At 37.0% G+C, this 21,564-nt stretch overlaps 1 protein-coding gene across 1 annotated transcript in view; it reads left to right on the top strand.

Moving 5' to 3' along the window:
- Positions 1-21,564, top strand: part of RALGAPA2 (Ral GTPase activating protein catalytic subunit alpha 2) — a 313,050-nt gene that overhangs the window by 90,646 nt on the left and 200,840 nt on the right. The window contains exons 15-18 of the mRNA XM_069495868.1: positions 3,685-3,922; positions 8,305-8,469; positions 18,964-19,101; positions 20,912-21,009. Of these exons, the coding sequence (XP_069351969.1) occupies positions 3,685-3,922; positions 8,305-8,469; positions 18,964-19,101; positions 20,912-21,009 (639 nt within the window). The remainder of the gene's footprint in view (positions 1-3,684; positions 3,923-8,304; positions 8,470-18,963; positions 19,102-20,911; positions 21,010-21,564) is intronic.

The raw sequence follows: 21,564 nt of genomic DNA, 5'->3' as shown, positions 1-21,564 counted from the left end.
AAATTCTCCCCACGAATGGGGAAATCTTATCAGATCTTTCTTGAAGATTAGTTTTGAACTGTGATTATTAATGATTTTGATGTCATTGTTATTATTTTGGCAATGGTTATAGAGATCAAGAAGCATGCTTCACTTAAGAACTAACCATAAAATAGTGGAGAGAGGATGACCTCTTTGGAGTTAGACACTTTCTGGGTTCTGACTCCAGCACTGCTGCACCCTGGCTATGTGACCTTGAGTGCACGACTTCACTTTTCTGAGTCTTCCTTAGTCTGTCATATCAGGAGAAGACCTCTTCCTCCCCTGCAGGGTTGTCATAGGAATCAGAGTGGATTTATTGGGATTTATGATCGTCTGTTGACCTCACAAGTCCTTATGCGAGTATAGGAGGGGAGAAGGTAAAGATCTGGATGAATCAGGCGGGCTATCAAGTAGGCATCGTCTTGGTCCCATACACAATTAAAATATGCAATCTAATTATTATTCATTTAGTCATGTAGACTGTCTAAAATGGCCAGATATTTGATTTTTTAAAAAATTTGAACAAAGAGACTGTTAAACAAAGAGACTAGAAGAGGAAATTTTAAGTTGCCATTGTCCTTTTTATCTTTTTCTAGTTTTTCCTATAGTGTTTATTTTTTCCTCTGTCCATAGATAATCTGGCTCAGCAAATTTTCTTCAAATGATGATTGAGTTTGACTTAGTTGTAAATATTTACCAAATAATGGTGTTTGCCCTAAGTAATGTTTTAATTTGTGATCAGTGTTACGTATAACCTATACTTGATGCTCTGAAGGTGTGTCAGGAAACTATGGTCCTATTTGTAATATGAGCCCTTACTTTAAAATTGTGTAGTCCCCTTAATGCGGTGGTGAGTAGATGGGGTAGGAAGTGGTTGGTTAACAAATGTTCATAAGAAAAGGAGTGATTTATGAATTAAGATTTTTTTTAATATAGCTTGAGTGCCAGGATGTATCTGATAAAACATTGGATTTCAGTGCTGAAGGGACCTTACAGATGATCTTACGTAGCTCTTTTATTTTTAGTGAGAATCGTGACTCCAGAAAGGCCAGTGACTTGCCCTAGTCAAAAACCAAGTTAGTGCAGAACCTCTGGTGCTTTCTCTTTCCCTCTTCCTTTCAGCAAAGGGTAATTGATTGAAAGGGCACCTTGCCTCCATGTCCAAAGATGTCACCCTTCATCCCTCAACTACATTTTACAATTTTGCTCTGTGTACAAGTGTTGTCAGTTTTAAATTATGATGATTCAATATTGTCACGTATAGGTCTGTGTACCTGTTTGTAATATTTGCTAAGATGAATTTTATAAGCTGCAAGAAGTCATTCTGTCCTTGTTTTATAATTAGTTAATAAAGTGAAGCCATTATAAGATTCCCAGTATAGGGCATCTTTTTACACCAAGACATCTGGCTTTGCCCGTGAAGCTAGCACTGTATCCAAGTGAGACTGGGTCCTAGTCAGTCTCTACTTTCTCCTCTTACTCTGCTAAGATTATATTTGTTGATCTAATATTTATTAATTTTATTTTATATATCTACTTTATGGCAATGGCCTCAAACTCATTTTGAAAATAAGAGTATAAAAATGAATAGACAGAAGATGGTATTTTAGTCATAATAAAAATATTTAATAAGGTATTAATAATAATAAAATTATTTTTTCTTTCTCATTGTTCTTAATTTTCACAAAATCCATTCATGTTGGTATCAGATTTTTAAATATGAGTGGTTAAAATCTTCTTTTGATATGCTTAGCTGGTTTAATTCTACTTTGACATTTTTACCTTTTCAAAAGTGAGGTAGACATGAGTTGAAACACAGAGAACACAGGTGTATTGCAGAGGAGCCACTTTAAATATGGTTTTCCATGTGGTCAGAACAGGCCTGCCTAATTATGGAGTGATTTCTATTTTTCAAAGTTTTCCTGTGTGTGTGTTAAAGAAAAAATTTTGTCTTTTTAAAATCTATATATAATTTGGGGAAACAATAAAAAGCTAATTCACCCACACATAGTACAACTCCTCACAATAGTAGGAGCCTGTTTGCATCTGGGTTGGGCAAAGATATTTGCACCTTAACAAGTGCATCTGTCTTTGACAATAGACCAGGGGATTTACACAGACTTTGGATATTAGGATTCCCTTTCATAAGATTAGGAAAGCATTTGGGGCTCGTTTGAGATGCACTTGGCTATGTAGAGTCACTTCTTTTAGGGGAGATATATTCTGATTTGAATTTTAAAGGATGTGGAATATTTTGGCAGAAATAAGGAATGGGGTAATTTCAAGGTAAGGAAATACCCAGTATATAAGCGTAATTGTCTTGTAGGGTTGTCCATGTGACCAGTTGTGCTAAGGTCTATAAGACTAATGGAGGGACACAGAGAAGTGAATAGACTGTTAAGGAAAGGAGTGACGGGTGCCCTGATGCAGGAAATGCAGGGAACTGCAGGAACTGAAGGATGTTCCCTGGAGGCTGGGAGGCAGGAGGTGGGTAATCAGGGGCACCTTCTTGGTGGAAGTGATGTTCAAATTGCGACCTGAAGAATGAATACGAGGTACAGAGGCAAAAAGGAGGGAAGGAAGTCTATGTGTAAAGGCCAGGAGCAGGAGAGAGCAGATGGAGGTACTGGGCGAGTTTCAGTGGAAGAAATTGAATTCTTTTTACCATTATGCTGTATTATACTATCTAGTAAGCAGGTAGATAGACCAGGAAACCAATAAAGAGATCTGGGCTGGAGATTTAGAAGTCACCAGCATACGGAGGATAGGAACAGGGACCCAAACCAAGGCAAAAGGTGAAGTGTCGGAAGGAAGAAAGCCAGAGCAGTGTGTTGCCTGGGAGACTGGGAGGTGGAGATGGAGTGAGTGTGGAACAGTCTTTCAAAAAGCTTGGCTGTGAAAGGGGAGGGAGAAGGGTTGTAGCTAGAGCAAGGAATTAGGGTTCAAGGCAAATTTTTTGTTAAGGTGAGGAAGAATCAGAGGATATTTAAATGCTGATGGGGAGGAACTGGGGAAATAGGATCGGTTGAAGATAAAGGAGAGGAGGTGGGGTTAATAGAGGCACGACGACTCTAAGGAAGGGCTCCAGAGCAGAAGCAGGGAGCAAGTGTAGCTGAGCAAGTGTAACCCCCCTTGGCTTACAGCCCACAGGTGGAGGAGGAGCTGGGTGAATGTAGACAAGAGCACGGCTCTGTGGGCAGAGGCTGAGGGGAGTCTCATTTAATGGGTTCTGTGTCCTCTAAAGTCTACAATGAGTCTACCCACTAAAATAATCAGGGGGGAGTTGGTGGATTGGAAGTTTTCATATGGAGGATGAAGTTTGAAGTAGCCACTATGGAGGATGAAGTAAAAATCTGTCTCAGGAAGCAGAATAGTTGTTGTACAGAGGTCTTCGCCTTCTCCCTAATTATAGCCAGGGCCAGCCACAGACACTAGAATAATATTAAATCAGTAACTCTGTTCATAATAACTAATTTCACAGTAGCTCAAATCCTGATTACAGTTGGTCAAATGAATGTTGAAAAGTTAAACGAAAAACAGTATCCATAAGTACTTTTTATTTTAAAATTTACTTTATTAATAGTAATTTAAAATATTTCATTAAAAATTATACTTCTTCCAAGTGAATGTGATTGGATTCTCTTGTTGGTTCTTTGGTTTCAGACACTCATCGTGGCTTGGATCCGAGCAAACCTCTATGTGTACATTTCTCGAGAGCTCTGGGATGACTTTCTCGGTGTGCTGTCCTCCCTCACGGAGTGGGAAGAACTCATCAATGAGTGGGCCAGCATCATGGACTCCTTGACAGCAGTGCTCGCAAGAACCGTTTATGGTGTGGAGATGACAAACCTACCTCTGGATAAATTAAGTGAACAAAAAGAAAAGAAGCAACGAGGCAAAGGTATTTCCACCCTTCCAGGGAAACACCAGCTGTCTGAAACTGGAGAGGAATGTGTATTTATACGTCTACGCAATTAATGCATGAAATTTTATAATGAAATGAACCAACTACACAGACAGTGTCTTTTTAATGGTGGCATTAGATTGTGTCTCATATCACTCTGTTCCCTTAATGAGGATGATGAATTTCTGAGAGGAAAATGAAAGGGTATTAGCAGTAGTAGTAGTGATAGCTAACAATGACCATTAGAATAATGGCTAGTGCTTTGTACATATTACCTCTCTTCACCTTCATGATAACCTAATCAAGCAGAGACCATTATTGTCCCCATATCACTGACAAAGAAACTGAAGTAAACAGACTTTACAGTGATTGACTCATTCAAGGTCACATGGATAAGAACTGGTAAAGCCAGAAATTAAAGCCAGAGAAGTTCAACTCAAGATGCCACACTATTAAGATGTATTCTGTTGCCTCCTTAGGAAAGATGTGGAGAAATTCTGAATGCTTCAGATTGGAGCTATTTTGGCTTTGTGTTTCTGGGTAAAAATTGTTTTGAGACCAAGAGTCTCCAATGAAAATGAGGTTTTCAAGATAGACAACACTAGTTGTGGTAGAAATTGGGAATGACAATTTGGCATCTGTTGTCTTCCTTACTGTTCTTAAGGACTGTGACATGGTCCTTGGATTAATTCGTTTGCATTCCAGTTTATTCTGTAAAGATTTGAGGCAGCTTATAGAAATGCATATAATACAGTAGATCAAATGCAAAAGGAAATAGGGTCAAGATGAGTGTGGGGAGCCACAGGAATGGTTATAATGCTGAAAGGCATGCCATGGAGCCTATTTGCTTGCTGGGGAGACTGGAAAGTCAAATGTTGGATTTGATTTTGATCTTCGCAGGCTTACATCAAACAGAGAATCACAGAGTACATAAGATTTAAAAAATCCACTTAAGTAATATGTGTTAGGTTATTAAGTAGGAAATGTCCGATTTCCTCAAGTAATGAGCTTGACAGTTGATATCTCTGACATTTCACTTTGACACTTCTTGTTTTATTTTTATTGTGAAGGTTTATCCTCATTCTTTCAAACGCATAGATTGGCTTGTGATTATCTTTCAAAAATTTTTTGAGCAATTTTGTGAATTGTGGAACCAATGTGGCACAGACAGCTTAAAATATCAACGAAGTGTTTGGGAAGAATGGGAAGGATGTGGCTGATGAATGCACAGTATGTTGATGGTTTAAGAAGTTCTGTTCTGGTGATTTTAATCTTGAAAATGAGCCACGTGGGCAACCTGAGACCAAGGTGGATAACGATGAGCTGAAAGCTGTAGTGGAAGCGAATCCATCTCAACGTATGCGTGAATTAGCAGCAAGGTTTAATGTTACTATTCCGACAATGTTGGACCATTTGAAACAATTGGGCAAGATAAAGAAGCTAGATAGATGGGTACTGCATGAAATTAAACAAGCATCAGAAGAGAAATCATCTTGAAGCTTGCCTTTCTTTGCTGTCACAACATAAAGGGCAAACCATTTCTATACCATATTGTTACGTGTGATGAAAAGTGGATTCTTTTTGACAATCACAAGCATTCAGCACAATGGTTGGATAAAGATGAAGTGCCAAAACACAGTCCAAAACTGGATATGCATAAAAAAAAAAACTAATGGTGTCTATTTGGTGGTCCAGCACTGGTATTATCCACTACAGCTTTGAGAAACCTGGTCAATTGATTACAGCGGATGTCTGCTGCAACCAGTTGGATGAAATGATGAGGATGCTTGTGATTAAGCAGCTGAGATTGGTCAATAGAGACAGGCCCATGCTCTTGCAAGACAACCCTTGACCACATGTTGCATAAACAACACTGCTCCAACTATAGGGGCTGGACTTGGAAACTCTCTGTCATCCACTGTATTCACCAGACCTTGTACCAACTGACTACCACTTCTTCCAGGCTTTGGACCACTTCTTGCAAGGAAATATATTCAATTCCCAACAAGCTGTGGAAAATGCCTTTTGCAATTGCATCACCACTCGCTTTCCAGGCTTCTTCACTGCTGGCATAAGCAAACCACTGTTAAGATGGCAAAATTGTGTTGATAGTTTAGGTGCATACTCATGTACTTTAATTGTAATGCTTCTTGTTTGAGATATAATAGACTAACTTTTGATTCAAAATCAGACATTTCATATTTAATGACCTTAATAGTTTTTTTGTGTTTTTTTTTTTTTTTTTTTTTTTTTGGTGCTAAGACCTGGGAGGAGTATCTCCTTCAAAGCCTCATAAAGGATATACATTGCTTATTGTAGTAGGCCACACTCTTCATTAGTAACTTTATTATAGACTGTATCACTTTGATTTTGCCATATTACCTCAGATCACCTCAAAATGTAGTGGCTTAAAATGACAACTATGTATTTAGATCATGATTTTATGAGTTGACAATTTGGGGTAGACTCAGCTGGTCAGTTCTGGTAGTCTTATCTGGATTCACTTCTGTGTTTGCTGTCAGCTAGTCCATGAAATGGTCAGTTAGGCAGCTCTACTTCTAGGGATTAGCTGGCTGTCAGCAGGGCAGTGAGGGATGACTGGACCGCACGTTTCGTCAGCCAGCAGGCTAGCACAGGTTTGTTCACATGATGGCCTAGAGTTCCAGGAGCAGCAAGAGGCCAAGCTCAAATTTTCAAGTGCATTTCAAGTCTCTACTTGTTCAATTTTGCTGTCAAAGTAAATCATAGGATGAAGCCTAGAGTCAGTGTGGGGAGGAACAACAGAGGATGTGGATATGGGGAGGTGTGAACCAATTACAATGATTAGTTAACCATATAGACATGCAATTAATGTGACTGATTCTTATAATATCTTCATTACAGTCTGAGAATGGCTTGCCAAAGCACCAGTTAATAAAAGCAAGTTAGTAAGAAGGCAAAATAAAGTAGTTTAAGTACATGGCATTCCACTGGAACAGTTTAATCCCAGTTTAGATTTTGACTATCTAATGACATTATTTTCTAACATTTTTAGCAGCAGGTGTTTTTTTCTCCCCAATTGAAGCTGTATAGAACCTCTTTCTAACAAAATATGTTAGACTAGAGTTTTGGAGTTGAAATAGGAGTACAGCACCAAGAGCCTGGGCCCTTGGCCTCTGTTTCATCCTCTTTAACAGCTCTAAGGGCCTTTGTGTAAACCCAGGGCCTGACAGGATCCCGATGCTTCTAACCAGGAACTTGGCCCCTTGAAACAGTGGTTCTCAGCCCAGACGAGAATCTACCCTGTTAAGGGTGTCTTTCAGGCTGGAGGAGGAGGGGAGCTGAGATAAGGGTTAAGGCCCTACCTTCTCAAACTAGGTACGTTCCTTGCCTCCTGAAATTCTTGTAATCCACACATGCACACACACATGCACATGTGCACTCCACCACCCTGTGGTATTCTCTCTCCTCCCAATGTACAAACACAGATTCATATGGAGAGAGAGAGACTTGTCTTACGAAGACAACTCAGAAAACACTATTTTCAGAATGGTACAGAACACATTACTTAATTAATGACCATGACAAATATTTCTGATTTATACTGCTTTATACTAAAAAGGATTTAAATATTTATTATAGAAACACTTGCCATCTAAGCGCTAGTCTAGTGGAAACAAAAGACACAAGCAGAAGAACTTGGGCATGAAAACAAGCCACCGGCCACATCATACCTGTGCAGAAATGTCTAAGTCTCTCCCTCTCCTTCTTCCTCCATTTCTTTTGGATCCTTGACCTCTCGGTGCAATAACAGAGCAGAGCAATATAAGAGAAAAGAAGGGAAGGTGAATCTCAGACTGCAGCGTTTTATTATTTTGGAGCTTTGCTAAAGTACAATTCTGTATTATTTATAGATTTTCATTATCCTCATTGGATGGGAATCTACAGTAGACATGGATTTCTCTGGGGATTTGTGGAGGGGTTGGCATCTATAGGATACAGTACAGTACTATTATCAGGATCCTTAAGTTTTTGATTTATAAGTAGTGGTTTTTGAAGTATCCTGGGTACAGGGATATAACTTTATTTGACATTGTTCTTGTATTGAGAAAGGTTTATTAATATGTTCTTTTGTATATTGGAGTGAGTAGTATGAAAATATGATAATTTTCACGAGATTCTTAATAGATTCTTGAAAATACTTTGGCAACAGGAATTTTTAGATTACTGATATATGACTAACTTCCTAAATTGCAATGTAAGGAAGTGGTACCTAATTTGCAACAAGGGAATTGGCTCATTATACACGATTGTATGTTTGCCATTTGTTGAGCAACACAGGCTATAAAATGAATAATAATAAATTTAGCGTTTAATTTTCTTGTCGTATCCTTTATCAGGCTGTGTCCTAGATTCTCAGAAAGGAACCACTGTGGGGAGATCCTTTTCTCTCAGCTGGCGGAGCCACCCGGATGTGACCGAGCCAATGCGATTTAGGAGTGCCACCACGTCTGGAGCACCGGGAGTTGAGAAGGCAAGAAATATCGTTCGGCAAAAAGCAACTGGTAAACATTTATTTAAATATTTCTCAAAAATAGTTGTTATCTAAGGTGGATTTATAGGAATAAAATGTTTTAAAATTCTACTCCAAATTTAAATATTAGACCTTTTATTAAATGTAATGTTTCTACCTGTTAACTTCTTTTCTGGTTATTTTTTTTTTTTTTTTTGAGACAGAGTCTCACTCTGTTGCCCAGGCTAGAGTGAGTGCCGTGGCGTCAGCCTAGCTCACAGCAACCTCAAACTCCTGAGCTCAAGCGATCCTCCTGTCTCAGCCTCCCGAGTAGCTGGGACTACAGGCATGCGCCACCATGCCCGGCTAATTTTTTCTATATATATTTTTAGCTGTCCATATAATTTCTTTCTATTTTTAGTAGAGGTGGGGTCTCGCTCTTGCTCAGGCTGGTCTCGAACTCCTGAGCTCAAACGATCCGCCCACCTCGGCCTCCCAGAGTGCTAGGATTACAGGCGTGAGCCACCGCGCCCAGCCTTTTCTGGTTATTTTTCAAATCACATTTTTAGATATTTATTTCTAAATCCTCCATTGTGAAAAAGAACTTGGGATGTCGATATTGAGTGAGATATTTGTGCAAAATAGAGCAAATAGGGGTTTTATTTGAACCTTGAAGGAAATAGATTCTTAATGAATACACCATTAGTCACATTATTGTCATTGGTAAACAATGTTAATCTTAAGAGTGTGGCAACCTGTTCTCTCAAAGAAAAGGAGAATGATGCATTTAGTTTTCAGGACTAGATGGAGACATTTTCTTTTTTGCTGCTTTGGAAAATTGAGCTTTTTATGCCTGTAGATGTTGTCTTTGTAGCCTATATCAATTAACAAGAACTTGACCAAGAACCCCAGTTAATCAGACTACTTTGCTACATTTTACTCTTAAATCAAAAAGAGAAATCTTTAAAAAGGAAGCTTATATCTAGTATTTAATAGGAACTTTAAGTACTGGATACAAGCTTTTAATTTAAAGCCTCTTCTCCAGTGACTTTGAGACTGTAACTTAGGTTTAAAACAGCTTTATCTCAGTTTCCTATAGTTTCTCGCATTGATAATACAATGCAATTATAATTGATATTTAGCATGTTGACTTCAGAAAATCACCAGATCCTCTGGCCATAAAACAGATTTATTTAAGCTCAACATATTCTACAGTGCTTACTTAATAAAGGCTTAATACAGATGGTTTAGTGTACTAATTGCCATGTGAGTTGTATTTAACTCATGTTAGTTTTGAGCCCATGGACTCATGAAGCATATGTAACTCACACATCTCTTTACCTTAGGAGCCGCGTGGTGCACAGGCAACTCACACTGCCATGCTGTAGCATACATGTTACGTGATGGGTGGTCCCCTGGGCAAAACCCTACAGTTGATTTGTGAAAATCTTACATGGTAATGTTCTTATTGTTACAATTAATATTGGCAATTTAATTGCCTGGAACTCACAACAGAAAACAATAAAAAATAACAATTTTTTCATTAAATTAGAAGGGCATCATTTTGTTTTTGAAGTTTTTATTCTATTTTCATAATAAAACAAAGTGGCCCCAAGGAAAATTTTTTTTTCTAGTGTGGCAGTCAGTGTGTTAGAGTCCTTTTGGAATTTTTATGAAAATATATTATACTTTAACCTGAACTGCCTCATGCTTTTTTGCTATAGCATTTGCTGGTAATTATCCTCTTATTTACATGCACCTTCTATTCTGCTTCTTCCTTCTTTCCCATCATTCTCTCCTCTGAGGAGAGACCTATTTCCTAATTAACAGGCAACTTTTGAGGATGCTTATTCAATGGTTTCCTTTCTTATTCCAACTCCTAAAAGCTCTTTTCTTTTGTCACTGGATCCTTAAAAGAAAAGGATCAGAAATTTGTGACAAAGGTGGCATCCTGCCTGAGCTGCCCAGCCTACCTGCTGTCTCACACAGTCCTTGAATCACAATTATAATAAAAGTATCAATTCAAAGCACTTTTTAAATTTTATTTCCACATTGTAATGAACAGCAAATTATAGTACAATGCATATTCTATATGCCACTACTTGGCCAAAACATAGCCATAAAAGAGACTGCATCTTAGCTTTCAGTGTTATTGTATTTTAAATCAGCAATATGGTAGAGGCAACAGTATGTTTTAGAAAGTAATCTCAGTGCAATTATGCTAGTAAGGTTATGTTTATCAGTGCTTTCAGGTGTCTAAGAAGCAATGATTAAAAAGTACAAAAACAAGCACTTTTTAAAAATCATATAAAGGTATTTGTGGAGTTTGTACTTAAAGACGATAAGCCTGGTCTTTGTAGGATTAAGTAAATTAAAAAAAAACATTTGGAATAATAACCTTTAAAAGATAATGAAGATGAGAGCTATTAAGTTGGACAGATCTATTATATTTATGTATTTTTATATACGTGTGTGTGTGTATAGACACATATTTCCTATTGTAGTTTACATTTTAAAAAATTATAAAATATTATGAATATTTTTTGTTACCTGCAAAAACAGTGGTCTTTGAAGATTTTATGTCATGCTATTTTATAAATTAATCTGTAGAGATTAAATATTAGGGTTTTACTCAGTTCTATTATTTTTATGTTGTGTAATAACCTACCTTTTCTTTTTTAAAAAGGCCCAGAATATTTTCATGGTAGATTTATGTAGAGGCCACCTTTTTATGAGAGAATGGCAACTTGCAAAGTTCGTTTTTGCTACTTTTAGCAATAAGATGTTTATTATGGAAGACCCATTTAAATGTAACTTTCCTCCCTAATCCCTGTAAGGAAATAGTTTATTACATAATGACTTCCCCCACAGATTTCCCTTAGGTAGAGAAAATATTGCCAATGGTGGCATGAAGGAAATATAAAATAAGCAGTTGCAGAGTAGAGAAATGACAATTAATTTAACAGAGAATGCAGTAGTTTATAACTTAGAAGGCCTGGCAAGGGGATTCTTTAAGAATTATAAAGGAAAACTCTGTCCCTGAGTATGAATGATGATAAGCGTCTGGATGTCTAAAATGAGACAGCAATCAAAGCAGTCTTAATTTCCACATAAAACATTCCATATTTTATTATTTCTGAAATATCTAGTGATTAACTTTGGAAAAATACATAATCATTGATTTATAAAAGGAAAACTTTTTAAAACAACACTCAAATGAAAAGTCTGACATTGAGAGATGAACAAATCTTTTAGGAAATTTGAAGTCAGTCAGTTTGACATTTATGTGGAAGTTTTCTTTTACATATTACACTACACATATGTGAATTATACTGTACTCACATTGCAGATAGTCCTTTTACTGGGAATTCTCATAGGCAAAGGATGGGGGAAAGGATAGTAAATAAAAAGTTTCTTTCACTTTTTGCAAATGTGTCGCTGTCATTTGTAGTTCTATTTCATTAATGTTAACCAAAGTCTCATAAAAATAGTAAAACTGTAAGTAAACCTTTACATTTTTATTTTAGGACAAAACTGATTTTACTGATTGTGGTTTTACATACATGAGGCATGTTCTCCTGTGTCCATCCATTTTCTCCAATGTTTATCTGACTAGCAGTGTATAGAAAATTTAAGAGCATCATAAAATTGACAGTAAGGAAATAATGGACTTGATAAGCATGAAATATGTTATAAAGGGTAGGTTTCATGGAGATTTTACCTTGTCTTTAAAAATCAAATCTTTTAATGTTCAACTTGACTTTTATGTGTTTTTGAGCTTTTAGGACATTTTCTAAATGATTAGCTTTTGAATACAGTCAGCTCTCAGTAAACCAAGTTCTGAATTATTTTTTTATAGAAGAACTTCAATCTTAGGCCAGATATTCCCTCTCTCACCGTGGTCTTTTTGTGTGTATCCTTTAGGAAGGGAAAACTGATTACAATGTCTGCCCAAATAAACAACCGAAATGTGAGTCTGATCACAGGCAGAAAAAAAGGAAAGGCTAAAGCTATAAAGCATTACAAAATAAAATCGATTATTTGTGGATTGCCCATTCTCCTATGTCTGACTGAAAGTTGGCTGTATTTAGAAACTTTGATTAAATACTGTGCTTTGTACTGATTTCTTTTAAAGTTTAAAATGACCTCCTTTAAATGTTTCAAGAGAGCCCAGAAAAACAATAATAATAAAAAAGAAGTGAAACGTTCTGATGTTCTTCTGACATAATTGTTACTTTATCTCTCCTGGAAGCTAAGCGAAGCCAGTCTATCAGCAACTGTGTCCACCTTTCTGAGGCTTTGCCCGCCACTAAAAGCGTCCCGCTCCTCCTTCACACCGTGAGCGCTCTCTTACCTGGTCTCTCTTACTCTTCTTGCTCTCACAGGCTGTCAGGTACTGTAACGCTGTCTCATGTATCCATCAATGTCCCTGGGCTTTTCCCACTTGCCTCTGGGCCTTGCTTCCTTTGTTAATATCCCCCCACATACATGTGTGCCTGACAGTGCATTCATGGTTAATTCCAATGAATACGAATAATTGTTTTTATGTACCTTGCCATTTAGTAGCAATTAGTCAAGAAAAATTTCTATGGCCCCGATGATCTTTGCATTCACAGTTAAGGGGGATAGAAAGATTTTAAACCCATAGTTTTTAATAGGGGAAATGTGATGCCTGCCTTAGTGTGTCTTCTATACAGTGCCTTAGAAAGTGAGGGAATTTTCATAAAATGTTACATAAGTTTGAGCATGTCAGCATTAGAATGCTTGCTATGTCTTCTAAAAAGTGAATGAACTAGAGAAATTATGCAGGTAAGAGTTCCTTGGGGTTAAAAAAAAGTCATATTTATATATAATGTAATGATTGATTATGTAGATTCATACTACTATTGAGATTTGAGTCAAAAAAAAAATGTGAAAAAGTGATAACTTCCAAAACCAAAAAACATTGTGCCTGTACAATTAAAATTGAATTTAACCATGTGTGGTTTACATACGGTGCATTTTTTATTAGGACGTTGTAGCACCAAATGTGATTTTTGCCCTAGTCATTTCAACAAAAGGATTTACTTTGCTCTATAGTGAATAATTACATGTATGTCTAATTATTTTTCAGTGATTCTAAGATGAACTGAATCTTCCTACTAAAGAGAAATATTTTCATGATCTTTTTTATTTTCAGGAATTTGGCATTGTACATTAGTATTTTTTAAGTATTGAAGACAGCCTAATCGTGGCTTTCTGTAGTACTAAATTTTGTTGTACTGTGGTTTAGCAAAAAGCTTAAGTCATCTGATGAGTATGTAAAATACTATATTATTTAATTTACAGAATATAAGGGAAGAAGTTATTTTACTCACACTGAAGACTGTAATGTTTCTTAGAAAACTCCTTTTCCCTAGTAAATACTGAAGGTGAAAAGCAGTAAGAATGGTACTTGGGAAAATGGTCACTAGTCCATTACATTACTTATGATTATTAACTGCTTGATTATTTGGTTTTCAAAAAACAGCTGTTGCTTAAAGATGATTAATAAAGTACTTAAAATAATTTTGTTCTTTATTTGGCTGATATGTACCCTGAAGGAATTTTTTTATGGTGAAAAACTTTCTTATTTCACAGTCTATTTTTTTTCCATATTGTTTCACTAAATTTTTTGCTAGTTTGTTCAGAATATATTCTCATAAGAAATCTCTTCCTATTAGTAATCTCATTTTGGAAATGTTTGTTCTCATTCAGTATTACATTTTGTTTTACTAAGATCTTGGTTCCTATGTATACACAGTTCCAACAGAAGTTGAATATGATTTAGAGCAATGATTCTCAACTAAGGACAATTTTGGCAATGTCTGGAGACATTTTTTTCATTGTCACAAGTGGGACGGTGCTACTGGCATCTGGTGGATGGGAGCCAGGGTCGCTGTTGAACACCTACAATGCACAGGACAGACCCACAGCAGAGAAATCGTCTGGCCCAAAATATCAGTAGTGCTGAGGTTGAGAAACCCTGAGTTAGACTGAAGCAGGCTGGGCTGGGTCTATATTTTCCAGCCTTTGCCATCCTTATTTCTGGTTTTATAGCACAGAGGGTGAAAGGTCTTAGGGGTTTAGTGATTTTGAGAACAATCTGCCATTCTCTGTGTCATCTGACAACTGCAGTAGTGAGCTCCTTCTTAGTCTGGTGCTGTTTATTCTTTGCTATTTAAAATGATGCCATTGTCCTTTGTGACGGTCTTATCAAGAGACTGGCCGAAGGGCAGTGTATGTCAGTCCCCAGTCTTAGATTGTACATTCTCCACTGGTTGGCACATTAGAGAATGAATTTGTGCTCTAGTTAAATCCTAGTGTGTAGGCATATCCTGCTAACCTATTGCTAGATAATATGCAGACACTTTTAATTTTACTTTCTGGCCACAAGTTCTTTACCATATCAGTGACTGCTAATTTTGTTTTCATTTAAGTTAAGATTTCTTGTTTTTATTTCTAATGTATATGACTATTCAATCCACCAAAATTGTTTTTAATAATATGAGCAATAGAGAATTACTTACCTTCAGCCATTGTTACTTATTCTGATCTCCTTTTGGGACTGTATTTGGTGGCAGCAGAATTTTGGGAGGGTTGTTTATATTTTGGGAGAGTCACAATCCCCTGTTTCCATTGATATGAATAGATACACAAAGAAACACATGGGAAGTAGAACTGGCACTTTCCATGATTTCCCTTTTTTCCTTTGTGAGAACAGTTCCTTCCAGCTGTTTTGCAGTTTAAACTGCTTTTTATGTTGGGACATTTATCAATGTGTAGCACTTACAGGCCATGCAGATGGTAGATTTTATTTTTCTTTTAGGAATATTGTAGTAGTAGTAGTAATTAGAGGATGAGCAGTCTCCCCTCATTCTAAAAAGACATTGGAACCTAATGGAAAACCTCGCTTAGCTGCCTCTGCATCTGGCTTCCAGGGAGTGCTCCTTGCCAGAACCTGGGCTGATTCACCTTTGGAAAGCTTGACCTTGTGGGAAACCTCAAGATGTTGAGTTGATATACATTTCCTGTGCTTTTTATAGGGTCAAGTCGGTGGTATCATGCACCATGTTTTAAAAATTAGGAAATTACGCTATTTATTTTGCTTATGCAACCTTGTACAAGGGTAGATGGAACCCAGAATTTTGGTTATTGGAGAATAACCTTTATTGGAGAATAAGCCTCATTGCATTTAGTAAGATTAATTGAAGAAACCTTAAAGAGTGAGTGAAATTGCTCAGAAAAGTAAGACATGTAGAAAAAGTAGAAGTTACTGAAGAACTTACACACTTTTTAATTTAATCACATTGAGTCTTCTCTCAGTGGGAAAAAAATGAAATTAAATAATCCCTATTTGATCATTTTTCTGGTATTTTGAATGGAGTTTTAAAAAGTTATGGTTTAGTAATTGTATTGTGTAACTTACACAGTCAAGAGATGAGAAAGTTAGTGCCTTTAAAATTTGGGTTATTGGGATTAGCTAGTCTTTAGAGAGAGTAAATGATTTGGTGAATCTGAGATAAAATTTATAATAGCTCTTTGAAGTGATTCATATAGAAATTGTGTGACATTGAAAACAGAATGTATTAGATCTCCTAGGATTTATAATATAATTTTTAAATAACTTGCTCTTTTTCTGTTATAAATATCAAATAATCCTGTATCTTGGCGTTTGCATGTCAGTGCTAAAATGATTTTCACTTGTTATGGAATAGCAACTGCTCCAGCTGACAATATAGAATGGGAGCAGCTTTACTATAAATTGCTCTTTCTTAACAAATAAAATGCCAGCAGGGGGAGCCCAAGAACTATTTAAAAAGGGAAAAGGTATTAAGAAAATATTTTGTCCTTCATTTATACAAAACATGCATTGAGTATATACTTCTTACAAAGTATGAGAAAAGGCCGAGAAATGTGCAATTATAAATCATGAGATTGGGTAAAAATTACGGGATAAGGAGGATTGAAAAATTTGTTTCACACTGTCTCATTTGACAGTCAGTTACAGGAGTAGCTCAGGGCCCCAACAACACAACAGCACACTAGGTATTGTGGCTGTCCCCCTCCTTCCCACTGCAGTCACCGATGCTCCTCTCTCTGCCACTGACGGTTATTTCTACAAGCTTGGACTTTCTCCATCTGAGAAGTCCCTCCTGACAGTTTTATAAAAACAAAGCCTTAAAAGCTGCGTTAGGCCAGCCTGTTGGGAAGACAGACCAGCTGGTGGTGGCAGGCTCTTCATCCGTCTGCTGTGCTGAGGACCAGTGGGGACACTAATTTGGAAGCAATGGTGCTGTGGCTGTATTGCATCCCACCAGATGGCGATGTTCTTTATCTTTAGAAAGATGCTGCCAGCGTTGGCTCAGTTCTTATTTGCTTCTGCTCATAGCCCAGAAACCAACATCTATCAATTTTTGGCATCAGCTTTAAGGGAATAAAACACACTCTTCCCACTATCTATAAAAACTGGCACTTGCCAATTATTTTTTAGAAAGTTAGGAAGCTCTTGGGCTCCCTCTACTGATGTTGGATTAATACTGTAGGATCATTAACAAATACAAACTCTTCCCAGAAGGTTTCATCATCTTACGTAATTAGAATAAACAATGAAAGAAGACTGCCGGAAGGGCTGGCCCCATGGTGTCATCTGGCTTCTGTTGCTGAAGGCTGAAGAGACTAGAAATAGACCTGTGGAAAGGGCATAGTCTGTGCTTTGGGATGTATAGGTATATAAAAAATTTTGCACATACGCCTGTGTTTCTCTGTGGAAAACTTAGCTGTTCAAGAGAAGAGGGAGGCAGATACAACCTGGGAAAGACGAGGCTGTAGTGGGTCTGTTGTTGCTCCCTTGGTTTATCTTTGCTTGTACTCTGAACTCACTTTCCCATCAGCATCCAAATTTAGACTATGGTCTAGTGCTTTGAATTGTAAGTGAAGGATCACACAGATTTCATACTTTTGAGGTCTTTAACTATATCAGTATACTATAAAATGGAATTTTCATTTGGATATAAAAAATAAAGCAGCAACCGTCTGTTGAAATCTTGTATATTAAATTTAGAATCTTCCTACATAGAACTTCTTGATTAGGTTGAGCCATCACTTTGGTTTATGGCTCGGTTTAAAGGGTTGCATGGAGGGTGGCCCATTGGCAGCCAGTCTCCATTTCTGGTGAGGAACTGGGTGACACAGCCAGCTAAGATAATACAGGCTGAATTTTGATCAGCCTCCTCTTAGTTGTAGCGAAACTTTGACTAATTAAAATTTTTGGATGTTATATGATATTATAGTTACATGGATTTAAAGTTTTATGACTACATCAGTGAGTATGAGTCCAGTGAGAAACACAGTGGTGGGGTTTACACACAAAGGGCCATGTGGCAAGTCCTGTAGGGGTCTGCCCAGGGTAGCATGGGAAGAGGGACGGAGCAGGTGTGCAGCTAGTATAGGGGAGGAAACAGGAGGAGGAAGAAGCGCAGCAGGTGCCAAGTAGGTTAGTATTGCTGGAGACCAAAGTGAGATATGGCTCCATGTGGGGGGATTGTTGTGTGGGGTGAGATCAAGGAGAGCTCTGTGTTCACCCTGATGAGCACTGATTTGACCCTCTACCGATAGAGGGCCTCACAGGGTTTTAAGGCAGAGTGGCATGGTCAGATCTTTATTTTAGAAGGACCTCTCTGGGGGCCATGTGGAGGATACATATGAGGGTGGCAAGAAGAGGGGAGCAGTGACTAGTTGGCTGCATATTAAAATAACCTCTGCAGAAGATGATGCAACCCCGAAGCTGTGACTCTAGAGAGAGAGGGTAGGGTGATTGGGATAAATGTGCCTTGGATGGTCTTCAGAGATTAAAATGAACTGTGTAGTTTAGAAATGAGTTAGGAGGAAACTCATTCTCTAGGGGAATATGGTTTGTAATAATACTAGCAAGAGTATCCAGACAGTCAGAACTCATCTGTGGTTTTCTGTTTTATGTCATATATGTATTGATTCTCTAAAAATACCAGTGGATCATTTTTGTGCTTTAGTGATTAATTCAACATTGCATTTGGTGATATAAGCCATTAAATAATTATAGCATTTAATTTTGAACAGTGAGCATTTGTGTGTTAAAAGGAATAATGTAGTTGAAATTCCCATGTTTTCTTTCATCTTTCTTTAGGGTGTATGTGTGTGTTACTTTCTACTCTCGTCATATGTTAATTACCTGTTTTGTGCATCTCTTGGATCTCTGGATCTCTCTTTGTTGGCGTGCCTGCCCCTAAAATTCTAAATGACTTTTACAGTTCTTAATCATTTTTGTGGCCTTTTTCTCCCTTCACTTTGATTGAAATATAAAAGGCTTTGTAGAACTTAAGAGGAATATGTATTCTTGGAGTAGTTTAGCAAGTGTAGGAAACTGCTGATGTAAACACAGATTTATCTTACTATAAAATTCATTTTTTAAATTAATTGTTTTAAATGGTGAAAATATTTTTGAAAATCTTTAACCACAGCCCTGCATATTTTGTGTTAATGCTCGCAGAAGTGGAAGAGTGTCAGCAGTTGGAAAATGCACCTGCAGCTGGATCTGGTCATCTCATGGTGGGGCAGCCCCAACAGGTCCTTCGGAGCAGCAGCACATCCGACATCAATGAGCCACTGTGCTCAGATTCTTCTCAGGGTACATGATGTCTCCAATTGTTAGAACAGAACTGTAGATCTTGGCTGGGGATAAAAAGCTGCATATAGTATTGCTATCTACATTTGTTCTAAATATATTTATTTTGAGGGGATTTACTTTTTAATTTAATTGCAAGGATGTTATTTTTGGCAAAGAAATATTTTCACTATTTATTTTAACATTTTACCTAAATTTTATATTTTTATACGTACACATCCCACTTTTTTCAAGGTTGGCATGTTTGAGGCCTGGAAAGGAGTCCAAGTGACTGGAGTAGGAGGGAGGCAGAGAATGGTACAAGACAGTCAGGAGGAGCATCACATTAGGGAGAAGGCAGGGAGGCAGGGTAAGGGGAGGTGTGGGGAAGGGGCTGCAAGAAGAGCTGTTAACGTTGAAAATAAGAATGCAAAGCCGACCGGACTTTTGAAAAAGTTTACTAGCAGCTTGCAGACTCTGCTGAGGTTGAAAATAATAACTTTTAATAGCATTAATCTACATGGTTTCTCCAACATTCAGTAACAACAGGGTGTGGAAAGCAAGGAGGCAGATGGTTTGACCTATAAACAGTGAATAATGTATTTTACAGTGAAAGCACATGTTTAAAACATGTCTAGTATCAGTGAATGTACTTATTCCTTTTTAGTGTCATGAGTTAATTAAGAAATAAACCAACCTTATTAATCAACAAGTTATCTCATATCTCTCAATGTCAGGGTCATGCTAGTCTTATCAAATGAGTAAGGAATTATTCCCTCTTAGAAATCCTCTTGAAATAAGAAAACATCGTAAAAATTAAGTTGAGAAAAATGTATTATCTGAAAGATTTTCTACTCTTTGAAAGGTTTTATATAAGATTATTATTTTTTCCCATAAATATTTGGTAGAAACCACCAGTTACCAAGAGTTTTCTTGTAGAAAGATTTTAAAATATTCATATTTTAACAAAATTTCAGTAAGAGAGGAGGAATACGTTCAAGAGATCAGTTGTACAATATGGTGACTAATTAGTAATAATATATTGTATTCTTGAAAATTACTAAGAGTAGATTTACGTGTCCTCACCACAAAAAATGGTAAGTATGTGAGATAATGCACGTTAATTAGCTCAATTTAGGCATTCCACAATGTATATGTATATCAAAACAGCATGTCATATCTGATAAATAAATATAACTTTTATTTGTCAATTTAAAAAATTTAAAAGTACAGTTAAAAAAATAATTATAAGACTATTCAGATTTTCCTTTTCCAATTTTGATTTGGTAGATTGTTTTTCTAGGAATTTGTTCATTTATTTTTTTCAAATTTATTGGCTCTAGATTATTCATAAAATCCTCTTATGATCCTTTTTGGTGTTTGCACACTTTGTGATGGTATTCCTTTTTTTTTAACTGAAACTGGTTATTTGTGCTCTCGTCAATCTTTATTCTCAAGCAGTACTGAGCCACCTGCCTGCTCTCTTCTTGCTATCGGCTCACCTGGCCAAGCCAAGCAGCTTTTCTCTGAGATACCTTCCCCAAGGACCCCAGGGAGGGTCTTGCTGCCCACCCCTGTGCTAATGTATTGCACTAATCGAACACGTTGGCCACGGTGAACAGCATCTGCTCTGCTCTCTCCAGAGCTGTCTGTGGGCCAGAGACCAGGTCTAGAGCGTGGACTTGACCCATAGGCTGCCAATTTGCCAGACTCTTAACTCCTGCTTTTACGTATCTTAGGATATTTAAATTCAAAAGGTACCTATATGTGAAATCATTTTCCAATTTTACCATCTGAAACATTCCTTCTATCAATTTTTTTCCCATATTTCTAGGTCAAAAGGTAGAAAATGTACAGAATTTGAGTTCTTCAGAGCCGAAGCCTATTCAGGAGAATAAAGGACCTGTGAAGAGAGAACATGAAGGAGTACCAGTAAGATATTTTCAGAATGTATCAGTTTGTCATTAAAAGTAAACATATAAACTATTGTACAATAAACACATTTATTGGTAGCAGTGACACTTTAAAAAATTACTTTTTTTCCATTTAGACAAGTTATAGGCCCAAATGACTTTCAGATCTTTTAAGATTTTTCTTGCTTTGTGTGTAAAATTAGTCACATTACAAAAATAGGAAAAAAAAATAACATGAAAATGGAATTTGCTGCCTGGTCTGTATGTGGTACTGTGTATTTTTAACCTACATTTCAGATTCCCCATTCCTAACACGAGTTTAGGTAGCCTCCACCTAACATGAGTAACTAGATAAGTGAGTATTCTCAAAGATCTGTTAGGGTTTTTTTTTTTTTTAAAAAAAAACGTAAAATTGCATTTATTGATTTAAAAAAAACAAATATAAAGTATAAAGAAAAAACTTTAAACATAGCCTGTAACTCATTTACACAGATAACCCCTATTTATTAATTTTTAAAAATGTAGTATATAGGCCCTTTTGTTACAGCAAGGGAGTCTATTCGCCATTCTGTGG

The sequence above is a fragment of the Eulemur rufifrons genome, chromosome 20 (genome assembly GCF_041146395.1).
Source record: "Eulemur rufifrons isolate Redbay chromosome 20, OSU_ERuf_1, whole genome shotgun sequence".
Taxonomy (NCBI): domain Eukaryota; kingdom Metazoa; phylum Chordata; class Mammalia; order Primates; family Lemuridae; genus Eulemur; species Eulemur rufifrons.
Note: the sequence above shows the minus strand (reverse complement) of the source record. Positions and strands in the feature narration are given on the sequence as shown.